At 37.7% G+C, this 26,151-nt stretch overlaps 1 protein-coding gene across 2 annotated transcripts in view; it reads left to right on the top strand.

Annotated features, from left to right (window-relative positions):
• The window catches only part of slit3 (slit homolog 3 (Drosophila)), a 272,541-nt gene that overhangs the window by 9,389 nt on the left and 237,001 nt on the right, over positions 1-26,151 (top strand). For both annotated transcript variants that reach the window (XM_073921711.1, NM_131736.3), the window contains exons 2-4: positions 4,960-5,031; positions 11,134-11,205; positions 12,966-13,037. In XM_073921711.1, coding sequence (XP_073777812.1) covers positions 4,960-5,031; positions 11,134-11,205; positions 12,966-13,037 — 216 coding nt within the window. The remainder of the gene's footprint in view (positions 1-4,959; positions 5,032-11,133; positions 11,206-12,965; positions 13,038-26,151) is intronic.

Below are 26,151 nucleotides of genomic sequence, written 5' to 3'. Positions count from 1 at the left end.
AATAAAACAAACAAGACTTTCTCCAGAAGAAAAAATATTATCAGACATCCTGTGAAAATTTCCTTATTCTGTAAAAAATCATTTGGGAAATATTTAAAAAAGAAAAAAAAATCAAAGAAAGGCTAATAATTCAAACAAGATGATTTGACATTAAAAAAGCGAGTGATTGCTCCATAAAGAGGTTATGTTTTAATCTTAGATTGATCTTACGCAATCACGTGATGTGATTTTGCGGGTTAGAGTTGACCAAGCTTGAAGTTTTCAATGCCATGAACTTCAACACTTTTCGCTTGAGCTTGCGTTTCCGGTTTGTTGCATGTGTATGAATGAAAGACTATGGGGCGAAAAGTGCAGTGTGACAAGTTTCACAGTGTTTTGCGTTGCAAAGTTCAAGTTGGTAAACTCTGACTCTGAAGTTGCGAAATCAAAACATCACCTCTCTGTTCACATATGTAAAATATGGACCTATCGATTGGTTTTTAAAATGTCTAATCATGTTGCTTAATCCTTTTCGCAGCACTGTACAACATAATTTCACATTCTCAAACTCTAGTGTGACCGTGGCATTAGTGTGTTGAAGTAGGGTTGGAAATAAACAGTCCAGGAACTGGATTTGACACCCCCAATATATTGAATTGTTGTTTAATAACAATTTTAGTAAATAAATTTTTTATAACTAATTCTTATAGTTTTTTTACTCCTGTAGTGGCAGAGAAAAGTTTTAAGGTCAGTTACATAACATAATTTTTTGATATCATGCTAATATGCTGTTTTAGCATAAATACATGAATACATGCATGCAACCTTACTATCATTTTCAATCAGCCAAGCGATGTACTGAAGTGAAATGTTTGGGCTAATATCAAAAAATCTGAATTCCCTTCTTTGAAAACTGAAACCTTTACTAATACTTCTTCTGTAGGTTGTTCTATACATTATCTCTCAACATAAGTTATGATGTTCATTTATGCTTATTTTAGGGCTATAACTTGTAGTAAAGAAAGATGAAGATTTGGCCCCCATTTGACCCACTGAGGCCATAGAAAGTGATCTGCTATGTGTTAAAGAGCACCAACACAACATTTATTTTCAGAGTTTCATGATAAAATTGAATAAGGAAGCCAAACCTTATTCCCATCATGGAATGGCAGGAATGCTACATTTTATTTACACATTTAAAGTACTCTCCATAGAGAGACTGATCTTAAGATTTAAGAATCTATAAAATTGATTGAAACTAATAAATCAATACTGTCAGTTCAGCCATTGTCATAGTCCACAAAGCTGACACGTTTACCTGTTGTAGATTATCCAGGTTGTGTACGTGAAATAGATATCGAACACAAATAGATGCTAAGTAAATGTCCCTGCTTTGGTCTATAATTCTGTCATAAAACTTAATTTGGCCTAAAAAACTGCTGTTTTGAAAATGTTTGGTAGTCAAATGCCAGTGCGTCCTTTCATTAGTAGAACATCATTTATTTCATGTACAAATCTTTTGTAACATTATGAATATATTCAACGTGACTTTTGATAATTTTAACGTCTCTTTGTTCAGTAAATGAATACTTACTTACTGTACTTTCAAACTACAATATCAAAAAACTGTGTTCAGTGTAATCAGCAAATGTATGATGGGATGGCTTTAAATTCTTGAAACGGGTGTGAAAGTTTGTCAAGATAGTTTTCAAAATAAATGAGGCATGCCTCAAAACCAAGTGTTCTCTCTGCAGAGACAGCATCCTCTTTATGAACACATTTGATGCCCATGCTTCCTGGTTTTTCAGACATACTTGCCATATGGAGGAGGATCATGTTATGGAATTTGGGGTCTGTAAATGGCCTGTCCCCTGTAATATGTTTCTTATATGGCTCGTATTAGTCCGCTTGATGTGCGTTTTGTGGTTCTGGGGAAATCTTTTGAAATCCAATATGGCTTTAAATCAGATTTATAAATGTTTATGTATATTATAAGAAACACACGGAGACAGCCTGACGTTAGTACGTAAGTGTATGCGTGTGTCATTATATGTCACTGTATATTTCTCAACGTTAATCTTTTCAATGTGGTGGAGCTCCAGCAAACAGCACCCACAGAGGAAGGCAGTTACTCTCCATAGGCATGTATACTCATTTCGGTGAATGTATACAACTTTAGACACACTTGAAACAGCTGATAAAATAATAGTCTGGGAAAAGTATTGACTTGAATGGAAAAATACTTTAGTAATATATAATTCATTCCGATGGAAGGAGGGACGTTTTCCCAAATAAAAATGTTTCCAGGCAATCTGTCTCTTTTAAGCAGTTTGTTCCCATAATCTCACTCGCATTGCTTATATACAGAACAAAATGTTATTCCTTTGGCATATTTCTGTGTTTAAAATAAAAATCTGATTCAGATAAGCCAAAAAAGAAAGACAAAAAAGAAGACAAAAAAGAAGAACGAAAGAATAGCATTTTTATGGCATATGTAACTCTTCCAGATCTACTGCCAACATGGGAGGCAAACATACTAACAAAGATGCCAAAGACTGCATCAATCAGGGGATTGAGCTTCACCTGCACAGTTTTTAGTACATGACCTCTGTTGCACTCACCCTTCTAAACCTTATTCCTGTTATGGTCAGGGGTGGACTGGGACTAAAAATCAGCCCGGGCACTGTAGCCACAACAGCCCACATTACGACACTGACACACCCCCATGCACGGACGCGCACATTCACTACTTAGATTGGTGTACAGATGGTGAAATAATATAAGCAGTACCATATGTAATAGATATTTAAACATTTAATGTATGTGACTGGAACAAAAACAACCCATTTATAACAAATTTATATATGCAATCATTTCATTCATTCATTTTCTTTTCAGCTTTGTCCTTTTATTAACCTGGGGTTCACATGCCCTCCAAGCTTCAACCCATCACTTGGAAACCTCTATGCACACACAATCACAAACATGCACTACGGTCAATTAAGCCTACCCAATTCACCTATAGCACCTGTGTTTGGACTTGTGAGGGAAACCAGGATGAAACCTACGCAAACTCCACAAAGAAACACCAACTGACCCAGCCGAGGCTTGAAATAGCGACCTTCTTGCGCCACTGCGCTGCCCCCTTTCAAGACTATTTCATTTAATTTTATGCATTTGGCAGCGTCTGAATTTAGAAACTTTTTTTTTTCTGAGCTTTTTGGCACTGCCTTTAATTTTTATGCATTATCTCTGACAATTAGCTTGTTTGTAGCTTTATTTGACATACTTGCCAGATTTTTGATTATGTCCGGTTTACCTCTGATTTGTCGGCCCATCTCAAAACCATCCGGTTGTTGCCGATTGGGCCAATGCTTAACATTTATTATTATTATTATTATCATCGTCATCATCATCCTCATATTATTCACATCTTGAAAGAGATAAAAGCTGCCTGCATGCAAAAACAATACATATAAAAAAATTTATTAAAAAAACTGACCGGCCCACATTTAAAAAATGGTCCGGCCCTTCTGGCATTTGCCAGAATTGCCAGATGGCCAGTCCGCCCCTGGTTATGGTCATGGCACCAATGCAATCTGATTCTACTTGCATCACCACTTTGATCAGTAAGCAAACATATATTTCCAGCATGGGAGTCGAGACTTTAACAAGTAGGCCAAAGACCATAGGGGTGTGCCAAATCGCATACTGTTCTTATGCACTATTCTACGCCATTTTGAAGTATAAATAGTGTAGGTAGTGCATCACACTAAAAACTCTAAAAATAATAAGTGCACTTGAATTATCCGGATAATGCATTTATTCAACTGGTAAAACAAGTGTGGAATGTTGGACCCTTCATGCACTCAACAGTTGCACTCACGTAGCGGAAGGAGCGGAGCTATCGGCGCTAATATTGGATTACTTACTATTTATTTTGGATTGTGAAAGCAAAATTCTCCTCCCGATGGTGAATGTGGTTATACCCATGGCGGATATTATTTGATAGTTTGGTCATTTATTCCACAAAATTCCACAACATCGGGAAAATGGTTTGAATTTCTGCTTAGTAAAAAAACATTAGTGTTCCATTTGGGACGACACTACATTCATATACTATTGCTCTTGAGTGTGTACGTGCATGAGTACACATAAAAGTGTATAGTTTGCCATTTGGTCATGACAGTTGCTAATGCACCTTTTGAGACCCGGGCTTCCTTTTCACTCAACCCTCTAAATCTCACTCTCATCCAGGTCATGGCATCAGTATACTTTCTCTGGTTTTATTTGCGCTGCTTTAAACAGGATTTGACATTGGTGGTGGCACATTAACAAGAGTGCCAGATACTGCATCATATGCTAGTGTGCCTCTTGAGGCCAGATGAGTAAGTAAGGTTTATCCGCACAGCTTATAGCACCTTGTCATTTCTACACTTCTAAATCCTAAACCTCAATCCCATCCTGGTCACAGCACCAACACAGCCACACTGATTCTACCTACACCTCCACTGCACTTCACAGTTTTTTTGCATGTGACGCGGGTCATGATTACAAGAAGATTAAAGCTCTCTGTTACACACACCAGACAAAACAAAAGGGCAGGGAAGTGCTGACATGACCCTGAGCCTTGTGTATATGGGAGCATTTAGAGCCAAGGCAGCTCAATGGCAGCATGCTGAAAGTGAGTTGCCTCCAGCACAGTGTATGCAAGGCTGAAAGGCAGAACTGAAGTCGGCCTCTCAGACTCAGTATTCCGCAGCATGGCACTAATGCTCCCTGGCAGACGCCAGCTTTGAACAGTGTTGCCCTGTGGGCATCTGGTGCTGTTGAGGCACTGCCAGGGAGCCTCTGTGTTTAAGATCTCTGTTTACTGACTCTGCTGTGAGCTTAGACTTGAAAAATCATGTTTGAAAGCATAAGTGAAATGAAAAGCTTTTAACTTCTCTTAACCATCCTCTCTCCCCTTTCTCTTTCCAGGGATCTGGACAGGAATAACATCACCCGGATCACCAAAGTGGACTTCTCTGGCCTCAAGAACCTGCGCGTGCTGTAAGATGTCACTCTGTATCTCTCACTCTCATGGTTAATCCATCCTTTAACTCCCAAGTGCCCCTCCTCTTCCTTGTTGTCTTTATTGTCAAAGCCATCAAAGGGTTCGAAGCTGAAAGCTGGGAGGATTACAGCACAAGTAATAATAAAACAAACTGACATTTCAGCTGAGTAAATCTGACACATTTAACATGACCCTGTGGCTGAACCTCAAATGAAGTCATTGCCCTAGATTTAGTCAATCTTCAGACATGTTCTTGAGTTTGAAGAATGTTTAACAATATGTGCCATATTAGAAACATGAACTTTAAAAAAATGAATAAATGATGGATGCCATTTGGACAGTGGGGATCTAGTGAGTTAGTCTCCTCTAGTGAAAGTGTTTTTGCAACTTAATGACTGTAATCATGTGTTTCTCCGTGCTGTTTTCTTCCTGAACGAGAACCCGTAAAGAGAGAGGAATGGAGATAAAAATAAACAAGTGAAAAAAAGAGGAGTAAAATAAACGCCCAAGAGAGCAGTCGTAAGCAGAGGCAGTGGCTGGCGGGCAGCACAGAGGCAGTTAAAGGTGGTTTGTGATTAACGACCATGGCATGCACCAAAAGCAGACTTTCTCTCGGGCCCTGGTAATAGCTTGGACACCCCCTTATCTCTCTGGATAACTTGCACCATGATCCCCTCCATCTGATAGCATAGGACAAGCATCCAATCATACCAATGCCCTCTCTTACTCCTAAGCTTCACCCTCTGACATTGAGTTTTACAGTGTCAACGTTCATAGAGAAGTGCAATTTATTTATTTTTGAGGTTTTATGAGTATTCGTCCACATTTCTAAAGCACCAGAAAAGGTTTTTGGGGAGTCACAGAAGATAACATTACTTGATTTAAAGATGGTTCATCCAAAAATAAAATTCTGTCAGCTGCCAGTATTTACTCACCATTGACTTGTTCAGAACAATTTCATTTGTGTTTTTCTTTGAACAAAAAAAAAAATGTTTATGAAGAATGTATATTGGATACCTGGTACCATTGACTTCCATAGTATTTGTTTTTTCTCTTATGGATATTAATGGTTGGTTACATGTTTGCAACATTCTTCAAAATATATTCTTTTGTGTTCAATAGAACAATTAAACTCAAACTGGTTTGTAACAAGTCAAGGATGAAGGGTGTATGCGTATTCGTTGGGTACGAGACTTTCGGTTCGGTACGCATTGCAAACCGAACGATTCGATTTAGACTAATATCTAAAAAGATAAAAGAGATTAGGTACATAATATAATGTTTTCAGTGCAACAACCCTCAACATGGCATCCCAAATGACGTGGTAGACAACATGCTGCCTTCGCGTTGTCATGTTAAACAGTAGAACTCAGAATATCACATTATTAAAGCATGCACTCATTAGCAATATTGCTGCTGTGCTCGTGCTGGCTCCGCCCACGTTGCCCCAGCAACCCTGGTCCACGACACAAAACAGCCAATCTCAATAACCTGTTCGCACTACACCCGCCCACCTCCAAACTCTACTCCAGTCAGGCACGTGCTACGCTTGTTCGCAAAATGGCTTAAATTGTTAATGTAATCCCAGACATCCCAAGTCTCCCGGAAGTTTCGGGAGTCTCCCACAAATTCAAAGAGATGCCCGCAAACGTATCATAATCTTCCGGAAATTGCGCGTCTGCACCCCCCCTCCGGTTGCACACCCCTCTTCACCGCATACCTCCCAGCTCTTCAGGTACGTTGGGCACAACTCAACCCCCGCCGCTCAGATACATAGCACGCACATGCCTCCACCGCTCTTCAGAGCTGGAACAGCATTCAGACAGGCAATTCCTACATATTCAAAAAGGGCAAAACAAATCACTGAGGCGATCGGCACATTTATAGCTGTGCATATGAGAGATCTTAATTGGTAATGGAAATTTCTGGTTTTAAGAAAATGTTAAATGTAATTGTGCCCCGTTACATTATTCCTTCATAAGCCTATTTCAGTCAGAAAATTCCTGCTTTCAGATCCACTGAAATTGCAGATGACAGTCAAATCAGATCTGTGCTGTCTGAAGAAAAGGTGGACACTCATCTTTCTGAAAATAAAAAATACCTAAAAATAGGTTAACACCGAGCTCCATATAAAACTAAATTGTTTTTTTTCTTTTTATTTGTTTTACTACTACAATATTACATTAATTTTTTTTACAGGAAGCTTTTTGGTTTTGAGTATAAAGAAGGATTTGTTTTATTTGCTTCTAAGCAGAAACCCAAGAAGTATAACTCTATCACTGTTTAAAGTAAAAGAAAAAACAAACAAGATCATACTTTTAGGATGTTACTTTTAATACATAAAAAAATTAAATCAGAGAAACCCTCTGGCTTTTTTCTTTTTTTGCGGTATCGAAAACGTACCGAACCGTAACACCACTGTATCATGTAATATAGGAATAAATGAAGATTGACATAGCTGCAATATAATTTATTCAAAAATGTAGATTAAATGGATATACATCATAAACACACTCACTATCCTTCAGGTTAGTCCCTGATCTATCTGGGGTCACCACAGCGAAATAGTTCACAGATTAGATATATATTTACAAGCCACTTTATTAGGTACACCTGTCTAACTGCTTGTTAACACAAATTTCTAATCAGCCAATCACTTGGCAGCAACTGAATGCATTTAGGCATGTAGATATGGTCAAGATGATCTGCTGCAGTTCAAACTGAGCATCAGAATGGGGAAGAAAGGTGATTTAAGTGACTTTAAACATGGCATGGTTGTTGGTATATTTGAGAAACTGCTGATCACTGGGATTTTTATGTACAACCATCTTTAGGGTTTACAGATAATGGTCCGAAAAAGATAAAATATCCATTGAGCAACAATTTTGTGGACACAAATACCTTGTTGATGCCAAAGGTCAGAGGAGAATGGTCAACCGAGATATGCAGAAGAGCATCTCTGAATGCACAATACGGTGAACCTTGAGGCGGATGGGCTACAGCAGCAGAAGTCCACACTGGGTGCTACTCCTGACAGCTAAGTACAGGAAACAGAGGCTACAATTTGCACAGGCTCACCAATATTGGACAATAGAAGATTGGAAAAACGTTGCCTAGTCTGATAAGTCTCCATTTCTGCTGCAACATTCGGATGGTAGGGTCAGAATTTGGCATCAACAACATGAAAGCATGGATCAATACTGCCTTTTACCAACAGTTCAGGCTGCTGGTGGTAGTATAATAGTGTGTGGGTAATATTTTCTTGGCAATCTCAATTCAATAGAGCACCTTTGGTATGTGGTGGATCCAAATCATGAATGTGCAACCAACAAATCTGCAGCAACTACATGATGCTTTCACATGAATTTGGGCCAAAATCTTTGAGCAATATTTACAGTACCTTGTTGAATCTATGCCAAAAAAGGATTAAGGCCGTTCTGAAGGCAAAAGTGGGTCCAACCCGGTAATAGTAAGGTGTACCTAATAAAATGTACATCATATTGATTTATTTAAATATATTATAACATGTACACCACATTACATTTGCAGCCTGAACTAATCTTCCCTTTTATTAAAACGATTGAATTATATTATCTGCACCACATTTATATCATTTTATAAATCTTATATTAGATTGTTGTTAAATGAAACCAGCAATAATCATGATAAATAAACAATAATTATATGCTAAAATAATTATGCATTGACCATACCTGGAGACATAGATCTGTTCTATTCAAAAGTCCTGTGGGAAGCGCCATCTGCACTGACCTGGACTCTGCCTATAAACCAGCACTTGGTTAGTGCTTAAGGCAAGAATAACAAAGACCATCCCAGCAAAACCATGTGTGTTGCCTCACCCTTTTAACTGAAAGGTCTCTTGCTCTCCTTGTCAGCCCTTGTGAAAGCATAGGTGTTTGTCTGTGTCCCATATGTTTCTATGCAAAACTTCAAAACATTTTCTATAAAGACAAGAATGACAAAAAACAGAAAGAGGGAGAGAGATGCTAAAAATGAAGAAAAGAATGTTTATTATTCTTTAGCACACACCAAAACCCATCTGGCCGGGATCGAAAGGGATTATGTTTAATGCGAATACATAAACCACGGTGGGGTTGATCCCCCATTTGTAAGAATGAGCCAGATAGTTACACAGCCTCAGATTTATGCTAGATGAAGAGGTTTGTTATCAGCGAAGAATGCAATTATTATGAACAAATCAATTTAGGCACACCCTGTGGGATCGCTTGTGTTTTTGGCCTCACAATTCTGGATTGTGCCTTAAAGTGTTATTCATAAAACGGCCTTTAGCATAGCCAAGTGTCTCATCTCTTCTTGACAAAACGTGGATTATAGTTGTAAAAACAGTTGCATGTCTAAACATTTGCTTTAAAAATATTTCATAACCCTAGAAAGTGGATGTCCACTTTAGAGGGCACTTTAGAATGCCTTTCCCATTTTTCTGGAGAATTGCTTGTATTATCCTGTCCTGAATATAATTTAGTGGCTGTGTGATTTTTTTTTTTTTACATGTCTCTGCTCGTTTGTTCTAATTCAAAGAGACTCAGATATAAACAAGAAAAAGCCATAGAGATGTGATATCTTTGTAATGCACACTGTAAAAAAACTTAAGTCAGTACAACAACAATAACAACAAAACATAATCCTTTTTTTCCTTTCTTTTTTTCTTGTTCACCTAACTTTTGAAAACATCAGCTGCACTAATCGGAAATTATTTTTAGTAATACAAAAGATGTTTAGTAAGGTTAACATAAAATTATTAGTTTTCTGGTAAGGTGAACTTCCCTGTAACAAAACTTTTTAACTTATGCCAACTGAACATTTTTTCTGCATAACTGGAATGCCTAAAATTGAGGGAACAAAAAACTCATAATCCTTATTTCCTTTCGTTTTTTTCTTGTTTACTCAGCTTTAAAAAACAAAAAATATCAGAAGTTGAGTAATAATACATCATCAGAACAGACAAACAGTTCAATTGAAAAAAAGGAGGCAAAACAACAATAATGGTAAACCAGACAGTGATCAAAATATTGCAATACAAACAGGGAAAAATGCTTTGTAATGCTTCACAGGAAAAGAAACAAGGCTCAGCAGCAAAGAGTCTGTGTGAATGTGGTGTCTTTATAGTCCTAGTAGTCAGTCCATCATAAGATAAATACAAATTAACAAATTAATCAACAGTTAAATAAAAGTTAACAGTCCACATGTACTAAGAGTTTGTGTTTGTTTTTGTAGAGCAAGCAAAGTAAATGTGAGATGAAAGTTCACATTAAAGTCATTTCACATTAAAGTGCTGTGCTACCCCCCCCCCCCAAAAAAAAAAAACAAAACAAAAAAAAACAAAGATAAATTACAAATGAATAATAATTCCAATCACATTAGCATTATTGAAGTAATATTTTGTTGTTGTTGTTGTTGTTGTTGTTGTTAATAATGGCATTACTGTTATTATAGGTGTTACTATTATTTTTGTTGTTGTTCTTAGAGTTAAAAGTAATACAACCTTTATTCTTTCAATAAAGGAAATCTGAGATTAACTCAACTTAAAGTAACTAGTTGGCAGAAGCTTTTTTGGGTGAACTTGCAATGTTTTGCTCACAAAACTAATCTTTTTAACTGAGAAAACTTGTAAATGTAGTTGTTCAGACATTTTTAAAGATTTTTGCCAAACCAGAAAAAAAAACAACAAAAAAAAAACAAGTAATTTCAACTTTTTTCCAAGTTGGATTTTTTACAGTGCATCTGGAAATTTTTAATGACCCTGAAATATGACAACGTCTTCATAGTGGAGAGCACTGAATATACCCTCCGGAACATCGTCACATACATGCTGGACACAAATGAGGGTCTATTGAGGCAACCAAACACTTCATCAAATCAGAGAAATCTGCTCTGTTTTTCAGGAGAACAGGCTATTTGTTTATCATTTGCTGCTATGACAAAGCAAAGTCATGAGGCCCTCTAGGTTTCTTTTAACTGTCATTTCAATCACTCATAGAGGGTGATCACTGTCCGCTGAAGTTGAATCTCCATAACTGATTGAATAATGAAGTCTTCTTTTTTTTTTACTCCCACAGACATCTAGAGAACAATCAAATAAGTGTGATTGAAAGAGGAGCATTTGAGGGTCTCAAACAACTTGAGAGAATGTAAGTATAAAATAGAAGAAATGATTGCACTCACATGCTGTCATAATACATAATCCACATGTTGCAGTATGTGTGTTTTTGACAATTCGTAGCTGTTTATGAGCAACACATTGACCTTGTCGGTATTAATCTGAAACATCTTCACAAAACTGAGAAGAACTTTTAAGAAGTTGAAGGTGACCTCCATAACTTAATTTTTTTTAAAGTCTAGTAGGTTTATGTGCTTGTTTGCCCTCCTGACATCTGGAGCACAGCCATATCCTTCTTTCTGGTGAGAATCTTAACACTTCCCAGTGAAATTGTCCATTGGGTCAGACCAAACATGCTAGCTATTACTGCAGTTGGACAAGGTCAAAGAATGTTTGGACTGTGGTTTGCCTGTGTTAGCATCCTTGAGTTTGTTTAAGTGTGAATGTCTGAGTGCATTTCATTCCTTGCAAATGTTTGCACGGTTCTGACGGTGTTTAACCGAGTCTGTTAGCAACTGCCGCCACATGTTAGAGATGAACGTACATCAAAATCAGCAGCAATCATGAAGTCTGATTACTACCTCTGAAAAAATGTCTCTAGTAAGTTTTGCGGGTCTGGTTTATCAGGGTCTGGAGATCTACATTCCTCATTGTGTCACTCGTACTTGGAATTTCACAGCGTTTGACTCAGTGACCCAATGGCGAGACAGCCAGTGGGTCCACTTGAATTCCCTCCATTTGACACCCGAGTGTGACTTCTTGTTGTTATTGTTGTTGTAACCCAGCAGACATATAAATAGCTTGGCCGTACTATGAGAACACGTGCTCTAGAATTAATGATAGAGAATAGTTTCTCATAGTGGCTTTACACAGTAGTTATTCAAAGTTAGATTGCCTTGTTTATAAACCATGGTTCACAAGAGTGGTAACTCCTCCCCTTAATTCTTCATACTCTAACATCAAAGCATTTGAACTGAGGTCAATGACAAAATAATTGTTTAATGTATTTGTGAATACAGTGAGTTGTAGTTTTACGTTATTCTGACCAGATTTGTGTGTAGCACAATTACAAAAAGCCATACAAGTCAGTCAGAATTGTGGTTGTGGTATGTTGTCAAAGCAAGACATCAGACAGTTCTCTTGTAGGATTGATCTGCTTGAAATCTACAGCAAGGATGTAGATCCTCAAAAAAGATACTGACGTTCCTCTTCTACATACCTTTAGTGTGCACCATGACCCTGCATCGTATCATCAAAAACCCTGCTCCCGTGATAAGGGTCATCCCACCAAATCCCACAGTCCGTCTGGCCAGGCTCATGCGAGTGATAATAGCCTTTAAAGAGCTCTGCTAGAGATAACCTAGGCCATCTTCAGAGGAAGTACATTTATTTCCCATCAGCCCCAGCACAGCTGTGACTCCTGACCCCAGGATGTTGCTATTGGCCAGTCGTGATGCTGCTGATCCTGATAGCGACGCTGACCTGTCATGCTCCTTTAATCAGAAAGACAGATTGGCCTGTCTGTCTATCGTTTTTGTTTGTCCTGTTGTCTCATCCATCTAGGTATTCAGATGCTTGCGTGTCAGTGTATAAGTCAAACAACCTTTCCATCCTTGTTTCCCTGGTGTTCACTTTCACTTTGTGCCTCAGATAATCTAACTACACAAACAAATACCCACTGATGTGTGCTATGCATAAGGTCATTCTCACGGTGTCTCCCACGTTTCCTACTGACTGTAGATGTTTTGGCCACACTAACTCTTGCCCTCCCTTGTCCTCTCTTCCTTACAGCCGCCTGAACCGGAACCGGCTTCAGGTCCTGCCGGAGCTGCTGTTCCAATCCACAACCAAGCTGAGCCGCCTGTAAGTCATGGCTTCTCTTTGATATCCCTGCCTGGAAAAGCTTGCGGTCAAATGTCCCACTGTTTTAATTTTGATCATTGTACTGGAAAGGATCTTGCTTAAATATTTGACTTTCCCAAACACTGTTTAAAGGACACTGTCAGCACAGGGATATTCTGTGTTATTCTTTCAGCCCATCCAGATGTGATTCTTTTAGATGGACCAGGGGTCCTAGCCAAGCTTAATTCGACGCAAACTCTCCCTGTGCTCTTGATAGGGAGGAAAAGGTGTGCTGGAGGGAATATTTTCCATGAATAAATGAATTCTTATTCTGAATATTTTCCTGCTCTGCTTTGAATCAGAGACATTTTTGGCTTAGCAGTAAGGTAATACTTCATTTATGAATATACAATTGTCAATGAAATATCGTGATGAGGTCAGGCCCGTGCTGGAGCAAAGGTTGAGCTTTACAAGTGTTTATTTGAAGCCATTTGTGAGACAGAAGTTACTCTAGAGTACCATTAAGCTCTCCAAGCAGATTCTGAAATGTTTCCATGAGCCAGTGAATATTAAATTGGTTGGCCCTGATCAGATTTGACACTTTTAACATTTACAGTAGTTTCTTTACTTGTCATTCACAATCTATTTCAACTGTTTTGCTGACAGACAGTATGAAGGTATGAGGTTGGTCACATTATTTCATTAAAATGTTTACTTAAGAAATCTTATTTTTCCAAAAGCTAATTTGGAGTTTAGTATATTTGTTTCCTACTTCCCTCTCATTTTAGTATTTGTAAATGTAAACTGGATGAAGGTTGTCAAGGGCAGGAGCAGATTATGGTGGAGCTTGTAACCTTGCCTTGTCAGGGTTCGTTACGCTGGTTGATGTTAGTGTGATATGAACGGCCTCACCCGTAACCTTCCCATTAAAAACCTCAAGCCTGGCTAAGGAAAGCAAGCCGACCGTGTCGCACACAGGAAGGGTTAGGAAAAGTGAGGCTGGGTCTAACCATGGCCAGCAGGACTGGAAACACTGACAGAGGTCAGGGAAAGGTAAAGAGCATGTTGCTGACCGAGGAAGGAGCAGAATGAAATGGGAGCAGAGGGTGTTGCGGATGAATAATGGGAAAGAGAGAGGATGCTAGCCGTCGGAGACTGAGAAAGACAGGACTGTGGGTCGTGGGGGAAAAGCCCTGCAGAGACGTGTGCGGTAACGACTGCCCGAGGCCATTTGTGGTCAGCACTCTCTGCAGCCTGAAAAGACTGCGGTTACAGTTACAGATTTCACTGTGTGGGCTCAGAAATGCACCGCATACTCAATGTGAGCACACTTACACATTTTATCCACAGGGTTGGTCAGGTTTCTAGAAGTATTTCCACCCTTGCCCTGTTCTTAGAAAGTTAGATGTTTCTGTCTAGCCATTGAAACTGAATAATGAAAAGTGAATGACGAATTAGATGGCAGTCTTGAACATGCCTGCTCCCATTTATTAATGGTGCAGCTAAATGGACTCCTATATTAACTTCAGTTCCTGTTCGGGGACTGGCCCCTGCACTAGTAATGTAGGATATTTCGGTCAGTGATACCCATGAGACTCAGCCACTCCCTGCCATTACCCCAAGCTCAGGTTGCACGTGATTGGTGCATTAGGAGGAATAGGGAAGCCGAATGCATCATCTTGTCTTATGTCCCCTTCCCCTCAGCCAATTTTAAACGTTCCCACTTTAATCTTCCGGGTGCAATTATCCCGGTAGAAGCGAGCAGTAAGGCAACATTAAATGACCACTGAGCAGCAGCGATGGCCTTTGATAGCCGCACAGATTGACCAAATCTTGAGTTTGCTTGTTTTGGGTGCCAAGGTTGGACTCTCTCTCTCTCTCTCTCTCTCTCTCTCTCTCTCTCTCTCTCTCTCTCTCTCTCTCTCTCTCTCTCTCTCTCTCTCTCTCTCTGAGAGCACATATTTGTTTGCGTCACAAAGGAAATCTTTTGTTTCTCTCTTACTTTCCCTGACAAGTTTATTTTCCTTTAGAGCATTTGTTTTCTTTTATTTATATGAAACAAATCACTCTCCCACACATCAAGTTTTCTCTTGTGCTCTGCCCCGCTCCTGTTGGCCCGAAGCGGTGAAATTCAGTGCAACAGATGGGCGGGGGGTCTGGCCCTCTTAGCCTTGCAAACACAAACCATCTCTCAGCTCCAGCTTGGATTTTAAACATGTCTCCAGAAGTCTGCAGTCTCTCTGAAACCATTTAGCTCATCGGTTCTCTTAATGAGCTCTACATGACATGCTTCAAAACAATTGCTGTGTTCTGCAGAGTGCACTGCACATTTAAAGCCAGGTAATGACTTCTTATAGCACAGTTAACTGATTGGTTGATGACTTATTAACTCTTATTGCAGATTTGCTTTGTAATCATTATTGAATGGCTTGCTTTCTCATTTAGATCACAAATAGAGCCTTTAAAAGAATGTGCTTGTTTGGGCTTTTGTGTACAATTACAAAGATTGCAGGCTGAAGCTTTGAATCCATAAAAACTTCCTGAAACAAGATGAAAGTACCATAAACCGGTTCCTGTGATTGTTGCTCTGTTTTCAAACTGCTGACATCAACTGTGTTAGATTAATCAGTGGAAACTGAAGTCTGCTAAAAGTGGGCGAGACCCAAAACTAACTCATTTGTTGACAATTCTCAATTCTATTAATTCTAATTTAGACTGACTAGATTATGGCTTTATAATTGGGAATTTGTTTCTTTGAAAATCGGAATAGAAGAATTGTTCACACATCATCTCCTACAAGAACTCTCAAGAAAAGGGTGGGTTTTTCAGTTTGTACCTCTCACATAATCATTGTCTTTACAACACTTGGAATGTAGTGCATGATTCATATTAGCACTTATTTTTCTCGTCCTTTTTAGATCTTGAAAGTCCCAGCACTCATTTACTTTCATTATAATGATTTGCCGGCACTGACATGAGGGTGTGTGTAAATAATGACAAAATTTTCATTATTGGCTGAACCATTTCTTGGAATATTTGTGTTCTGAAAAGCTATAATGGAAACAAGCAGTTGTTGCTCTGCTGCTGTATAAATGGTGATTATTAAGTAATAAGGGATAATACTGTAAGTCTAGTCATTATATTGCTTCGCAAAGCGACACAGAGTTTGTCTACCCACAATAGCTGGCTAATAATTCAACATGCCCCAAGCACATAAACCATAGCGCTCTGGCTCAGGGCTTTCAGAAGTGGCCCACTGATTGTTTTCAGAGAAATGAACCCTCTCTGAATCCAGCCAAGCGTCTTCCAAAATAGGGCTGCGCTCAGCCGGTTTCAAAAAGCTAGACAGCTTTGTGATTTACTCCAAAGACATATTTAGATAAATACAAGCTACAAAGACTTTGGAGTCCTGACAGAAAGCCAACTATATACAGAAAGCTCAACGAAAAGCTTAACTATTTTTTTTTTCATGAATTGTGCTGGCTTCCCAGGGTTGCGAGCTGATTGATGTACACCAGGGAACTTTAAAATTCACAGCTTGGACCTGGTGGTGGGTTATGGGTGAGCTAACCCCCCCACCCCATCCCTAGCCTAGATCAGTCATAGGAAGCTAAAATTCTCCAGTTAGTTTCTACCAGAGAAATGTTAATGACCTGCTGCGTCGTTCCTAGACACAGGCAGTGGCATTTGCCGGTAGCTTCTTAACCTTGTCAGACTCAAGGAAACCAAGTACATGTGGGTCAGGAAAAAACCAAAGCCGACATCTGCCCGAGTCACTGCCCACGCAGCACTTTCTGTTTCTGCTGACAGGAGGAATGAATAAATAAACCTGTTTACACTGTTTTAGCGAAGGAATGAAGTTGCATGGCTTTGTTTTGTAAAACTGCTGCTGAGACAGAGAATAAGAAAAGTGTCAAGTGGAAAGTGTGAAATCAACAGTTTAAGGGAAGAGTTTGAATGTTTGTATAAGTTTAAGAGAAAAAAATGTCAAAAATGGCTGGGATTGTCAATTGTAAAAAAGCTATAGTTCAATTATTTATACAATGAATAACTGTAAATTGATTTTCCCAGAATTGCCTGCATAACACCTTTTTTAGTTTGCTTATTTTAGTTTGCTTATTTCCTCATCTGTGATGTACATTAGAGTTTTAGGTTAAATATGATGTTAGGAAATAATATTTATTGCATTATTTTTGTTTCATGTGTGTTCCCATTATGGGGTTTAGTTAGAGCTCTTTAATTTTTTTTAAATGCTGCACATTTTATGCAAAATAATACATTTTCTGCCATAAATAAATTGCTATTTTAAAAACTAATAAAAAAAAAAAAAACGAGTACAATATAAACTAAAGAACACAACTAACGAAGACTTATTAATATAAACAAACTAAAACGGTGGCTGTGCTGGGATTTAACATTTTTAGAAAGAATTATCAAAATATCTATGTTTTCTAGCATAAGCTGAGATCTTTGCACATTAACAATGACCTTGCTGATGAAAAAACTCTTTCTCTTTGGACTGAGATGGCTGGTGCGAAGAGAAAAGCCTTTCCTAAACCAGAGAGCAGGGTGTACAGAGATAGTCAATAGGCCATCTGCTTCAGGGGACTGGCCACTGGCATAAACTGATTATAAAATTACTAATTATATAGTAGGAAAGAGACAGGAGTTGAACATAATTGTGATGGTGAGTAATTAATATTACAAATTAATTAGTATAAGTATCAGTGTGAAAAACTTAGGAAGAGTGCACTTCAAATATTCAATAATAATAAACAAATTATTAAAGAGTGCTTAAACTAATTTGAAAAGGAAAAGGTAAAAATAATTTAGTACCCGCTTCTGTAACTGAACAACTTTCTCTTTCAGTCTGAAAAACTTTTGCTATGAAGGGGAGCTGCAAATCATCTGTTTTGCGTGATTTGACTTCCATATAGCTTTTTTTGTGTACAGACATCTGTGACAGTAGTTTTTCACTGTGCTGATGGTTAATGTGCATCAAATTTGTTATGTTAGTGTAAGTAAACGTCTTTTTGCAGTATTTGCTCACAGTTTGTGTTCTCTCTGGTTCACTTCACCGCTGTCATTTTACTCTGCCGTCCCACCTCTTGTTCGTCACTGATGTGCAGGTAAAGCAAGTTTGTGCCTGTAAACACAGCGCCCCCTCTGTTCAAAAGATTGCGATTCGTTTAGGCTTGAATAGTCACATATGTGAATCGATTTCACCTTTATTTTTCTACTATATTTTTTATGACTTTCACATCACCACATGCTTTTAGTTGTGTTTTTTGTGTAACAAAGGTACAATGTGTAGAATCTAGATATTAGTACTTCCAGACATTGGTTTCTGAACACTAATTGAATGAGTTTGCCGTATAATGTAAAATTGTCTTTTACAGTTTCTAAAGCATTTTAATGGTAAAATTGTCAACCACAGCAGTTTTTTACTGTAAATTTTACAATGTAATTCTAGCAGGTCGTCCAGTCTAACCAGTTACAAAGTTTTTAAATCACCTCTAAAACCTGCCAATAAACCTTTTTTTACTGAAAAAAAACCTGATACGTATTGCTAGCTTTTTACTGAAAGACTTGCAAACCAGCTTAGACTGAAATCAGAAATATGAACTGCATTTAGATCAGAAAGGTACCTTGTTACTGATACATACTGAAGCACACACTTTATTATCTGTCTATAAATTGCTACCAGTAAGTAAACTTTTTAAAGATGCGAGCATGAGTATCTTCTGATACAGATGTTCGGTCAGCTGCCAGATTCTCTCCCACACCACAATGTGTAGTTTGCCGCTTTAGGCTAAATTGAAAATGCTGGCTATATATTTTATTGGACAAGAGGTTTATATGTATGTTGTGTGCACCAAAATATCCCATTACATGTGTAAGCAATTTAGCATCCAAATAAAGGAAAATATGCACGATAGGGGGATCGTTTAGTTAGTAAATTTAGATTCACTTAAGGCCTTCTATTCACATAGTTGGCACAAGATTATGCGAAAGGAGTTTGTTTAGTTTCCTCTGTGGTTTATAAAAAGTACAATCTGTGAGGACCGTGCAAAATCCAGTGGCAGCTTGTTTGCAGTTGTGGAACCGGAGTGATTTACACTCAGACTGCTGAATTCGAGAGGTAAAAAAGTCATTGCGTTTTCACAGAAGGCTGTTGACTTATAGTCTTGTTATACATTTCCCATTTTCACAGCATGTTGTGGAGTCATATCCTTTCCCTGGACACTGTTTGTGCCTCCTTCGGACATTTGAGATCAGGTGGATGTGGCGGACTGCCTGACAGGTTGACTCATAGAAATGTTGGCCTGCGGGAACACAGTTTGCTGTATTTATGGTGGAGATGGGGTGGGTCTGTAGCGTGAATAAATCTCCTTCGTGGTGTGGGGCCTACAGAGCCACCCAGTGTTCCTAAAGCTGCACTACTGTGACTGTTCGTCTGATGTGATTCTGCTAGCGTCTTATGCTAGCAGTTCTCTGTCACTCAGACCCACCAGAGAGAATCGTGGGTCACGGAGTTATGTAGTGTAAACTATTGATTTATTTTGTTTTAGAGAAGCCTGATTGTTAAAAATTAACTCAACAATCTGTGGCCTTTCGTAATAGCAGGACCAGATGTTTTCAATGTTAGCTATGATAAGATAAATCTACATGCCGCCGGAGATGGTTTTAGAGAGTGGTTTTGTGTTTAAAGATTTTCTGACTTCTTCGTGTTTTTCTACTCTAGATTAACTGATTTGCTCTGACTGAATCCTCATGACTATATTGATCAGCATAGCTAGAGGCAGGGTTAATTATTAGCATTATTTGGGTATTGACTTCATGTTACAATGCATAAATGATTTTGATACAAATGTCTTACAAAGCTGTTGATGAACGTAAGAGGAAACCTGCTGGGAAATTTGTGTAATGATGATTTAATGATTGATTCAAATGCTCTCTAATGTCTGAAGTGCTCACAGCCCTGCTGAAAAAACAGCTTTAACTACTCTAGGTTGGTTGGCTGGTTTGAGCTAGTCAATCAGTCTGGCTGTAGAGGGGTTTTGGCCATTTCCAGGCTGGTTTTAGCTATTTCCAACCTGTTCTTAGCTGGTCAGGCTGGGAACTGACCCGCTAAACCAGCTGGGCCTATGTCCAGCTTAAACCAGGCTGGTCAAGCTGGTTTGAGCTGGTCATTTCCCAGCCTGACAAGCTAAGACCAGGTTGGAAATGGCCAAAACCCCTCTAAAACCAGGTTGGTTGACTAGCTAAAACCAGCCAGCCAGCCTAGACTGGTTTAAGAATGCTAAAATCATGAATGAAATCACCTTTTTAACTTATTTAGTATATCATCCTTACCTTTTTTTAACACATGTTAATTTTTCTGCCCCCATGTAAATGAGCTTGCCCCCCCCCTTCTGCCCCCCCCCCTAAATTATTATTTTAATTTTTTTTTTATTATTATTATTTAATTTTTTGTGTCAGAACTAAAACGCTACAGAGAGAGCAGCCATCGGTGGCAAAAGGAGATATGACTGAGGCCTCTCTCGCTTGCTCTTGGTTTCGTGCGCTCTCGCTCTCTCTGCTTTCCCTTGACTTTGGTAAGTGATAGTGCTGCGTGCATCTGTGTCCCACATTCGTCAGAAGTTAAGCCTCAAATTGACACAGGTAATAAAAAGATTCAACTTCAGTCATGGTCATGTTGTGAAAAACCACCAAACTGTCTACTGTTGATTATATTATATTTCTATTTTGAATAGGGATTTTAAAACTTTTAATATAGGAAGTCCTCGGCTAGGCATAGCCGATTATTAATTTTTTTTGTTGCAGCACATTTTTAAACATAATAGTTTAACTAATTTCTAAATACAGTTTTGTCTTTCCCATGGTGACAGTTAGTGCATAATATTTTACTAGTTATTTTGCTAATTGGTTGTATTCAGATTAAAGGGTAATTTAAAGACTTAACTAGGTTATGCTAACTTGGAAAGTTGGAATAGTTAGTAGTTAGTAATAGTTAGTTAGTAGTAATTGTATAACTGGTTTTCTTGTGTAGATAAACAAAACATATACTGTAAATTTTTTTTTAAGGAGACTAATAAAAGGCTACTAACCTTAAAATTGTTTTTTAAAACATTAAAAATTGCTTTTATTCGAGACAAACTATAAGAAATAAGACTTATTATGACTCCAGAAAAATTTTTTTTTGTTTTATAGGAAATACTGTGAAAATGTCCTTGGTTTGTTTAAGATCACTCGGGAAACATTATTTTAAATTAACAGGAGGGCAAAAAATTGACTTCAATCATATCTGTAAAAGTTTACAGGTGCCTTTATGTGTTTGAATGTAAAAAATGTTTCCTACTACAATACAAAGTTACTTTTCAAATAAATTGAAATGGAAAATTGTTTTGAGTTATTTAATTAGCTGTTTATAAAGACTGTAAAGTGATGCATGAAAAAAAAAAAAAACTTTGAATAATTGTTTAAGTAGTTTGATGTATGTTAAAGAGTGCCCTCTAAAAGTACAAGTGGACCCTGACCGCAACCCACCCCTTTCCACCCCCAGGTACTCTGGCCTAGAACCGCCACTCATCAAGGGTCTTATACTACTTTAACTATGATGGACAAATCCATCTTATTTTTGATTTTGATATAGTTTAAATGCTACTTTTTGATCCAACTTCTTTTCGCATGAAAATATTTGAAATTGTATTGAGTTTCTAATGCCGTTTTTAGTTGAATTTAAATGACTGTTTTTTTTTTCAAATAGAGAAATGACAAAGAAAGACATTCAAAGTACTCAATCTGCATTTTAGTTAACAAGGCCTGTAATTGCTAACATGCAAACTGTGAAATGCGTGCATTTGTACTTCATTCAAGTCTTTACAATGATGAACTCAGCCAAGATTTGTTGTAGGAGAAAGAGTGCTCAGACAGAGTATCCCACTCTACAGAAGCAGAGAGAGGGAAAAAGGCCTAATTCGCTGTGTTGATTGAGGGCGCCTATAATTTGGGAAATAGTTTGGGGCCATTATGTGCTGGGGTGTTTATCACAGGTGGTTCCCATGACGACCGGTTGAGATCGTAATTGGATTTAAATGGGCAGAACTGCTTGCACATGTTTGAAAGAGCAAGAACGAATGCACTGCAGTGACCATGCATTCGGAGTTTCTTTCTTTAGCAGCGCAGCCTCCGAATGAACTTTACCCTCTTCTTGAGTTTGAAAAATTAAAGAGCTGCCGTGCTATCATCACTACGCTACCATTAACATCACCCGGACACAAACCAGCACACTTTCACTGTGTAGATTTAATCTGTTTGGTAAAGATCGCTAATGCTGCACCACTTATCCAGAGTCCAGGGTGTGTGTGAGTGTGTGTGTGTGTATGTGTGTGTGCGCCAGTTTGAACTCATACAAACCAGACATTGGCACTTAACTTGTTAAAAACTTTCTTTAGAAATGAAAGAAAGAAAGAAACAAAGAAAGAAAGAAAGAAAGAAAAAACAAAACTGTTTAGGAATATTTAGTCATGAAAATTGTCAAATAATTGAAAAAATATTTTTAAAAATATTTAAAAGTTTGATATGATGTAAGTTCCACAATATAAATTTATGTTTGTATACTGTACGTCACTTTTAAGGCTCTTTAATGCTGCATTAATTTGAGAAGAAAAAACAAAAAGAGATGATGTTTTTGAAAAAAACATGGTAATTCATGTTTTCAGCATCAAATGGTCCTTTTATTCAATAAACAATAACTTATACTTTTACTAGATTTGGCTTAAAATCAAACGTAAATGTAAATCTGCTCTGTAATATAAATTTTACTATAGTCTTCAATATAGAAGTTTCTTTACATTTTTAAAAATAAAGATGTTTTATTTATATTGATGTTCAGGAAGAATCTTTTACTTCCATGGAGACTTTTCATTCCACAATAGTTCCTTTATTGTGGAAAAAAATGGTTCCTTATGAAAATGTTTTTCACACTATATATAAAACCAATTACTATTTGAAGAACTTCTTACTTAAAGGTCCTTTGGGGGACCAAAAAAAGGGACATTGTTTTATGTAATCCCTGTGGAAAAAAACAAACATTTGGTTCTTCCACACAATATTATTTTTAAAGTTGCAATGAAATCAAAATTTACTCTTGATGTTTTTATGTAGTAGTGCTTGTTATAAACAATGTCTCTCTGCACATCACTATTTAGTAAAAAGCATTTGCTCTCATAATCTATAATAATAAAATAGTGTAATAATAAAATACTATCCTTCCATGGAAAACTTCCATGCCCCCTTGAAATGACTTTTCTTCTCTTCTGGTCACATCGAAAGTCTTTAGGGAGGGGCTATCAGGACCTGTCTTGTTTCTTCTCTGCCTTCACCCATTGACCAATCTTCCTTCACTTAGTTAGCAAGACCCATCTTTCAACGATCCAATCGGTTTTCCAGCCATAGCAAAATTATGCACCGCCCTACGTTTTTTTCTCCTAACATTATTTTTTTTTCTCAAGGGTGTTTCTAATAGTGGTACATTATAATAGAGAAAATAATGACAATCTGAACTTCTATTTCATGATGACTTTAAGAGTACATCGACATTGATAATTTTCTGAAGAGCCTTTATCATATCAAAGCAACACTTCATTCATTCATTTTTCTTTGGCCTAGTGTTTATTTCAGAAGTCACCACAGCAGAATGAACCACCAACTATTCTATCTTATGTTTTACACAGCAGATGCCCTTCCAGCCACAACCCAGTACTGGGAAACACCCATACAGACTCATTCACATACAATACGGCCAATTTAGTTCAACTGGCCCATGCTGGTCCTCGAACCAACAACTTTCTTTCTGTGAGGCAACAGTGCTAACTTTGAGCCATCGTGCCACCCTCTACATTCAACTAAATGTTCTTTACAAAGGAAAAAGAGATATTTAGATCTTTAAAATTACAGGATTACTAAATGGGTCCTAAGAACGGCAAGATTCTTTAAGGATTCCAGAATGATGTTATATGCCATCACTGTGAAAACATTCCCAACACAACCCAACACAACTTTAGTGAAACTAACCTTTCAGTCACTCATATTAAAACATTGCTAAACCCACTATCGAACATATCGGTGCATTTAGAGGCATTAGGATAATTGTGTATATTAGACGTCACGGTTTTATTTAGGTTTAGAGTTTCCTCAGGGTTGTTAAACCTTTGAACTCATCTTGATATCCTTGTTACTGGAAGTATTAACCATACCGTTTATTTTTGCAAGTGTGAACAACATGCAAAACGAGTCCAAGGAATGTTTTTTCGTACAGAAATGTGCATCTTGGAAAAGCTGGGGTGAATAAAAAAACAAACAAAGCCCCATTAGATCAGCAGAGCTCATCCTGACTGGTTTCCTGCTCCTGCTGGCAGCAGTGCTGTTGCCCTTCACAAAAGGCAAGGAAAGAAATCTGACAGGCCAGCACATTTGCGCTGCGTTGCTGTGTTTACAAGAACATCTGAATCAACAGCAAGTCAAGCCTAGCTTCTGTGCTTGGCTCTTGCATAGAAGCACTTGTCTTGTGGATGTCAAGATGTTCGAAATCACTCTGGTCAAATGTCAGAGCTTTTTTTTTTTTTTTTTCTGACATGCCTGACATGGCACAAAGCCCCAGTCAGCATGCCAGAGGTGCCAGCAGAAGAGTAGACAGGACAGATTGTTCACCAATCTGGTCATCCCTATCTGAATATAGGTAATTGACTAAGAAAAAGGCAGTCAAAAATGTTTTGGTTTTGTTTGTTTGGTGTTTTTTTTTTTTGAAAAAAAGAATTGCAGTTATTTATGTCGTTTAAATTATGATTTTTTAGAAAACAATAGGGGGTCACTAACCTTATCAATTCTTTCATGTTTTTTTTTTTTTTTTACTTTGTACTTCAATTATGTCCTATGGTGTGGAAACAAACAAGCTACAAATCACATAAGAGTGATTTATCTTGATCGTTGAACAATTTATTTTATATGAAATTAGGAATGATATATATTTTTTTCTTTGTGACTTGTTGAACATTTTCAGTAAATAGTGGTGTCACACCAACCCAGCAGATACACATCATAAGACGTTAATATTAGGTTAGATTTAGATCACCGGAGACTAAGAACAACATTATTTTGACATCAAATAACGACATGAAATGGTGTTGATATTTTGCTGATTTTAGGTTGTGTTGAAAAGTGACAAAAATCCAACATCGCGTCAACATCTTAAACCAACGTCATATTGACCTCAAATACTGACATTTATTCGTTAGGTATGGCAACCAAAATCCAAAGTCTGACAGACGTCATATTGGTAACATCCACAAGCTGTAACATCATTAGACATCGATATTTGGTTGATTTTAGGTTGTTTTATAGAGTAAACAAAATGCAATGTCTGTCCGACATTGGACATTGTTGTCAGCCTGTTGATTGGTTTTGACGTCAACACGATTTTCATCTCCACACAAAATGCAACGTCCCATACCGTTGGAGTACAGCCTCAATCTGATGCCATGTTGACGTCCTGTGCCTGCTGGGAAAGGACAACAAAGCTTTTTAGAAAGATGTAAAAAAATTCAGAGACAAAAACTGTAATACTGAGGTAAAAACAGGTGCATACCATGGTCTTGACAGGTTTTTACATGGGGTCCTTCACTTTATTAAAGTTTTCTGTGTAATTGACCCATTTAAAATTAGCATATAGTGTTGTAGACATGGTTTCAGTGACAAAATATATCAGGTACTTTTCAGATTTTTTTAGAAATATATGGATAATATATTACTTAAAAATAGCTACTTGTAAAAATTAGGCCTGATGTATTTATTAATGATTTTATGACTTTCATTTTTAATTTAAAACTATGCTTGAGACAATACATCGTGGAACAGTCTTGAGATTTGGCTCAAAAATGTCAAACATTTAATAACATTTTTATGACAAGAGGTCAACAGAAGACAAATATGGCATGGTGGCTCAGTGGTTAGTCGTCCACAGCAAGAGCGTCGCTGGTTCGAGTACTGGCATGACCAGTTGGCATTTCTGTGTGAAGTTTGCATGTTCTCCCCGTGTTCGTGTGGGTTTCCTACAGTTGCTTCGGTTTCCCCC

The sequence above is a fragment of the Danio rerio genome, chromosome 14, assembly GCF_049306965.1.
Source record: "Danio rerio strain Tuebingen ecotype United States chromosome 14, GRCz12tu, whole genome shotgun sequence".
Classification (NCBI taxonomy): domain Eukaryota; kingdom Metazoa; phylum Chordata; class Actinopteri; order Cypriniformes; family Danionidae; genus Danio; species Danio rerio.
Note: the sequence above shows the minus strand (reverse complement) of the source record. Positions and strands in the feature narration are given on the sequence as shown.